This window comes from Halichoerus grypus, chromosome 4, assembly GCF_964656455.1.
Source record: "Halichoerus grypus chromosome 4, mHalGry1.hap1.1, whole genome shotgun sequence".
Taxonomy (NCBI): Eukaryota; Metazoa; Chordata; class Mammalia; order Carnivora; family Phocidae; genus Halichoerus; species Halichoerus grypus.
Genome location: NC_135715.1, coordinates 166,478,973 through 166,485,037, shown reverse-complemented (window position 1 = coordinate 166,485,037; position 6,065 = coordinate 166,478,973). Strand labels below are relative to the sequence as shown.

General features: G+C 40.3%; 1 protein-coding gene across 1 annotated transcript; it reads left to right on the top strand.

Moving 5' to 3' along the window:
• The first annotated feature begins 204 nt into the window (after window positions 1-204).
• On the top strand, window positions 205-2,564 carry LOC118522054 (gamma-crystallin A). Its single transcript, XM_036070886.2, has 3 exons — window positions 205-795; window positions 913-1,155; window positions 2,292-2,564. The coding sequence occupies exons 1-3, from the start codon at window positions 787-789 to the stop codon at window positions 2,562-2,564; spliced, it is 525 nt and encodes a 174-aa protein (XP_035926779.1). The 5' UTR covers window positions 205-786.
• Window positions 2,565-6,065: the final 3,501 nt, after the last annotated feature.

Below are 6,065 nucleotides of genomic sequence, written 5' to 3'. Positions count from 1 at the left end.
GTTTAATCTCAAAACAAAATTGACTTATTTTCAAAATTTGCTGCTTTTCACCAGCAGCTCCGAGTTATGCATTTACAAATTGAGTTTATTTTTCATCTCCTGAAAGTACTATATATTTATGGTCGAAAATTAAGGCAATCTAAAACAACAAAAAGGAGAAATAAAAACATAAAACAGGGACCTGTAATCTTGCCATTTATGGATAACCGTGACTGACATTTCAGTGTATACGTCCACAGTTCTAATCTTTTTTTTTCCCCCTCCATAAACATATACAAAATACTTTTAGCAAAACCATATCATACTGAGGAGGTAATTTAGAAAATGTAATTGTCTTTCAATTAGAGGATTTTTTTGTCACCCTTAGCACTTCAAGTCCTTCTGGAACTCATAGGATTGTCACGAGTCTCCCCAGATGGAACCACCAACCCCATCTCAGCAGTTTCCATAGGCAAACGCACAAAGTGCTGGGCATGTAATGTATTTCTAGAGAGCTGCATAGGATGAGAAGTGCGCCCTTTGTCTCCAAGGTCATAATGGCTCTGCTGACCTCAATTCCTTTCACTGGAGCTAGTGAGGAGAACTCGAAAATGCCAGAGAGAATGAGAGCCCCCTGCCCCATGATCCCAAATGAAAAAACGAGAGAGAACATAGAAATCCCCTCACGCACTACCCCCAGGCCCCTTTTGTGTAGTTCTTGCCAACACAGCAGCCCTCCTGCTATATATTCCGGCTGCCACTCTTGTCCCCATCACACTGGACGCTGATCATCCGCTGACAACAACCATGGGGAAGGTGAGCCACCCGAGGGGCCATGCCGCGTCTGTTGAGTGTCTCCTGTGTTTGGAGGTCCTTCCCCGCTGACGTCTGGCTGTCCCCTTGTTCCCACCCCCCACCCCCCACCCCCTGCAGATCACCTTCTACGAGGACCGCGGCTTCCAGGGCCGCCGCTACGAGTGCAGCAGTGACCACCCGAACCTGCAGCCCTACTTCAGCCGCTGCAACTCCATCCGCGTGGACAGCGGCTGCTGGATGCTGTATGAGCGTCCCAACTACCAGGGCCACCAGTACTTCCTGCGGCGTGGGGACTACCCCGACTACCAGCAGTGGCTGGGCTTCAGCGACTCCATCCGCTCCTGCCGGGCCATTCCTTACGTGAGTCTTGCCTCCACCCAGACTGATGCGAAAGCATCACTGATCCGTGGAAGTAAATTCCTGTTGGTCAAAGTCAGTTTGTTTCAATTCAGGACTAGTGTTCACAGTAAGGACAGCAATGCCTGATTCTCAAGCATTAAAAAAAAAAAAATTGTGAGTAGGCTAATGAATCACTGTAACCTCTTTTTTTTCCGCCCTTATTTAAGGACAAGATTGTTTTTAGGGCATAAGAAATCACAACATAGCCTCTGCAGTTACATTTGGTAGCATCTAACTGATTCCTACTTTCTAAATAAAAATCACCATGTTGAGAAAAGAAAAAAAAAAAGCCTATCTAGGTCATTATTTTTTAATAATGGGAACACTTAACAGACCACGGGAGAACAAGATAAGTGTAAGGATCTAGAAACTAGAACAATATGTCTCCGCTCCTTAGGGGCTCCCTGGTTCCCAGGAGTCATTATCAACTAGTTTCTTATGAGGGTCAGAGACAGATCATTAATTAGGATTTCATGGGACATGGTCCTCATGAAAGTGCTGCTTAATGTTTTTTAAACATGTTGAGTTTGTGTTTCTGCTTGCTGGTGACACCAAATTGTGTGGTATGACAAGCAGATTCAAGAAGTGAAACCAAAAGTAGGCTAGAGAAATTTGCAGATGCAAAAAGACATACAAATAAAACAGGAATTTCTTTGAGGCAAGAACCTCAAATGGTTCAAGTGATTTGGCAAAATGTCAGACATGTGGACTCAGAGTAAATACGAATTATTGTAAATTATGCGTGAAGAATGACTTAAAAACAAGCTTGTTAGGACTCTGTTATGTGTAGCCATAATGGAAAAGAGAGTTAAATTCCTCTCTGCAGACTCACTAAATACGGTTGTGACCAATGGCTTCCTACAAAGGAATCCCTTTGGTTCCCTTTATTTCAATGTTTGTTTCTTCCACAAGATCAGGTCAGTTTTATTTTTAATATTCTTCCTATTTGTTAGACCAACAATGTGGGGAGAAGACACGCGTCCGGCAGGATGCTTTGAAAACCATGCTTCACGAAGATGCAGGATTACTAAGTCACTTTTACTGAGATCAGAGATGCACACAATTGATTTTTCTTCTTTTGTTGATTGTCACAACAGACCAGCTCCCACAGGATAAGGCTGTACGAGAGAGATGACTACGGGGGCCTGGTGTCTGAGCTCACCGAGGACTGCTCCTGCATCCACGATCGCTTCCGGCTCAATGAGCTCCGCTCCCTCCACGTGCTGGAGGGCTGCTGGGTCCTCTACGAGCTGCCCAGCTACCGGGGGCGGCAGTACCTGCTGAGGCCGGGGGACTATAGGCGCTACCACGACTGGGGGGCCATGGATGCCAGAGTGGGCTCTCTGAGACGGGTCATCGATTTATACTAGGCTGTGTGTTTCTTGTTATGATCCATATCAAAATGCAATAAATATACAAATTGTGCTCCTGGCACTAAGTGACTCTCGCTTATCTTTAAATAATCACTGAATTCTAATAAATGGTGACCCCTGGCAACTTACCTGACCCTGAAAGTCAGGTGTTTTGAATGTCTACTTACTTCCTGTTGGTCAGGCAACAGGATTCCTGAAGCCCCCACTCATGTCATGGGAAGGAGGGAGAAGCGCCGCGTCTGCTTCTACAACCCACAATCTGAGAAAGAGAGGAAAGGCAAATGGAAGGAAAACTATTAGACCCTACATAAAGTAGAAAACATAGAACGAGTTGAGGTTGGGATACCAAAGACAAGGGATTGCCAGAAAGATTAAGGCAGATGAAGTCTCAGATTAGTCAAGAAAAGCTGAGTGAAGAGAGGGGTTTTAAGCAGAATTCCCAAGGTAGAGAAGGTCAAACGTGCTTGATGAGTTCAGCGGGTAAGAAAAGTGTTAAAGTAAGCATTGAAGGACCTGAGTTGTTATCTTACTTCTGCTAATTACTACTAATGTGTCCAACTTGGACTGGTTTTTAGGGAGTTTCCCAGTTTTAGCACCAAAAGTCCTATACCCTGGAAAGCCCCTCAGTCTCAGGTAAACCAGGATGGTTGGTTCCCCTTCTTACTGGGTTTATCTCTTTGATCAAGTCATTTCTTATCCTCTCTGTGCCTAAATTACCTTATTGAAGACTATAGGTGGATGAGAAATTCCTGCTTCACTAAATCCCCAGATAATTATAATGAAATATAAGGAAAAATTGTGAACACATTTTGTTATTTTTAAATTATTACACAAATATAAATGTAGAAAATTTATGTGTTGCCAGTGTCCGCTCCGATTCAAGAGTACAATACAGTCATCTTTATTTTGGACTCCAATATGAATTTCTATCAAGACTCAATTACAGGGCACCTGGGTTACCCAGTTGGTTAAGCGTCTGCCTTCGGCTCAGGTCATAATCCTAGGGTCCTGGGATGGAGTCCGTCATCGGGCTCCCTGCTCAGCAGGGAGTTTGCTTCTCCTCTCCCAATCCTCTTCCCCCCTGCTCATCTCATGCTCTCCCACTCTCGCTCCTCAAATAAATGAATAAAATTAAAAAAAAAAAAAAGACTCAATTACACACATGATGTAATGGGCACTGGGTATTATATAAGACTGATGAGTCACTGAACTCTACCTCTGAAACTAATAATATACTATATGTTAATTGATTGAATTTAAATTTAAAAAAAAAGACTCAATTACACAGGGTGAAGTATTAGTATTTACTCTGCTGCATACCTCTGGAGTTTCTTTCCACTATAGTAAAGCTGCTCTCCCAGAATGCTAATTCTCTTTCCAAATTTATATAAGCAAAAATAGTGCCCTGTCCCAGTTAACTGCCTTGTCAAAACTGATTTTAAAATTCACATGGAATTACAAGGGACCCAGAATAGCCAAAACAATCTTGAGAAAGAAGAACAAAGTAGGAGTACTTCTCAATTTCAGAACTTACCACAAAACAACAGTAATGAAGACAGTGAGGTCCTGGCATCAGGTAGACATGGAGATAAATGAAATAGACTTGAGAGTCCAGAAATTAACCCATGAGCCAACTGAGTTTTGACAAGGATTCTAAGACAATTCGATGGGGAAAGAATAACTTCTCAACAAATGGTGCTGAAACTACTGGACAACCTCATGCAAAAGGATGAAGGTAGCCCCCTATTTCACACCATATATAAAAATCAACTCAAAAAAATCAAAGACTTAAATGTAAAAACTCAAGCCATAAAACTTGGAAGAAAACACAAGCATACATCTTTATGATCTTTTATTAGGCAATGATTTCTTAAATATAAAAGCACAAACAAAAACAACAAAATAAATTGGACTTAAAACTAAAATCTTTTATGAATCAAAGGACATTATCAAGAAAGTGAACGTAGCAACTTCTTACTAGACACATATCTGTGGAGACAAGGGAAACAAAAGCAAAAATGAATTATTGGGACTTCCTCAAGATAAAAAGTTTCTGCATAGTGAAGGAAGTAATCAATAAAACTAAAAGGCACCCTACAGAATGAGAGAAGATGTTTGCAAATGACATACTGGATAAAGGGCTAGTATCCAAAATCTATAAAGAACATATCAAACCCAACACCCAAAAAATAAATAATCCAGTTAAGAAATGGGCATGAACAGACATTTCTCCAAAGAAGACATACAAAAATGGATAACAGACACATGAAAAAATGCTCAACATCACTCAGCATCAGGGAAATACAAATCAAAACCACAATAAGATACCACCTCACACCTGTCAGAATGGCTAAAATTAACAAGTCAGGAAATGACAGATGTTGGCGAGGATGTGGAGAAAGGGGAACCCTCTTACACTGTTGGTGGGAATGCAAGCTGGTGCAGCCACTCTGGAAAACAGTATGGAGGTTCCTCAAAAAGTTAAAAAATAGAACTACCCTATGACCCAGCAATTGCACTACTAGGTATTTATCCAAAGGATACAAAAATACTGATTCGGAGGGGCACATGCACCCCAATGTTTATAGCAGCATTATCAACAATAGCCAAATTATGGGAAGAGCCCAAATGTCCATCAACCAATGAATGGATAAATAAGATATGGTATGTATATATAATGGACTATTAGTCAGCCATCAAAAAGAATAAAATTTTGCCATTTGCAATGACATGGATGGAACTAGAGGGTATTATGCTAAGTGAAAAAAGTCAGTCAGAGAAAGACAAATACCATATGATTTCACCTATGTGTGGAATTTAAGAAACCAATCAGATGAACATAGGGGAAGGGAAGGAAAAATAAAATTAGATAAAAACAGAGAGGGAGGCAAACCATAAGAGACTCTTAACTATAGAGAATAAACTGAGGGTTGCTGGAGGGAAGGTGGGTAAGGGGATGGGCTAAATAGGTAATGAGTATTAAGGAAGGCATTTGTTGGTGTGAGCACTGGGTGTAAGTGATGAATCACTAAATTTTACTCCTTAAACCAATACTACACTATATCTTAACTAACCTGAATTTAAATAAAATCTTGGGAGAAAAACAAAAAATAATAAATAAGATAAATAAAAAATAATTTTTATAAAAAAGAAAGAAAGTGAAAAGACAGCCTATAGAATGGGAAAAAATATTTACATACCATAGATCTGGTAAGAGTCGAATATCCAGAATATACATAAAACAACTCTTAAACTAAATAACACAAAGACAAACAACACAATTAAAAGATGGGCAAAAGACTTAAATATATATCTTTCTGAAGAAGATATACAAATGGCCAATAAGCAAATGAAAAGATGTTCAACATCATTAGTCCTTAGAGAAATTCAGATCAAAACCACAATGGGATACCACTTAATACCCACTGGGATAGTTATAATAGGGGGGAAGCCCCAGAAAATAACAAATATTGGTAAGGATGTAGAGAGATTGGAACT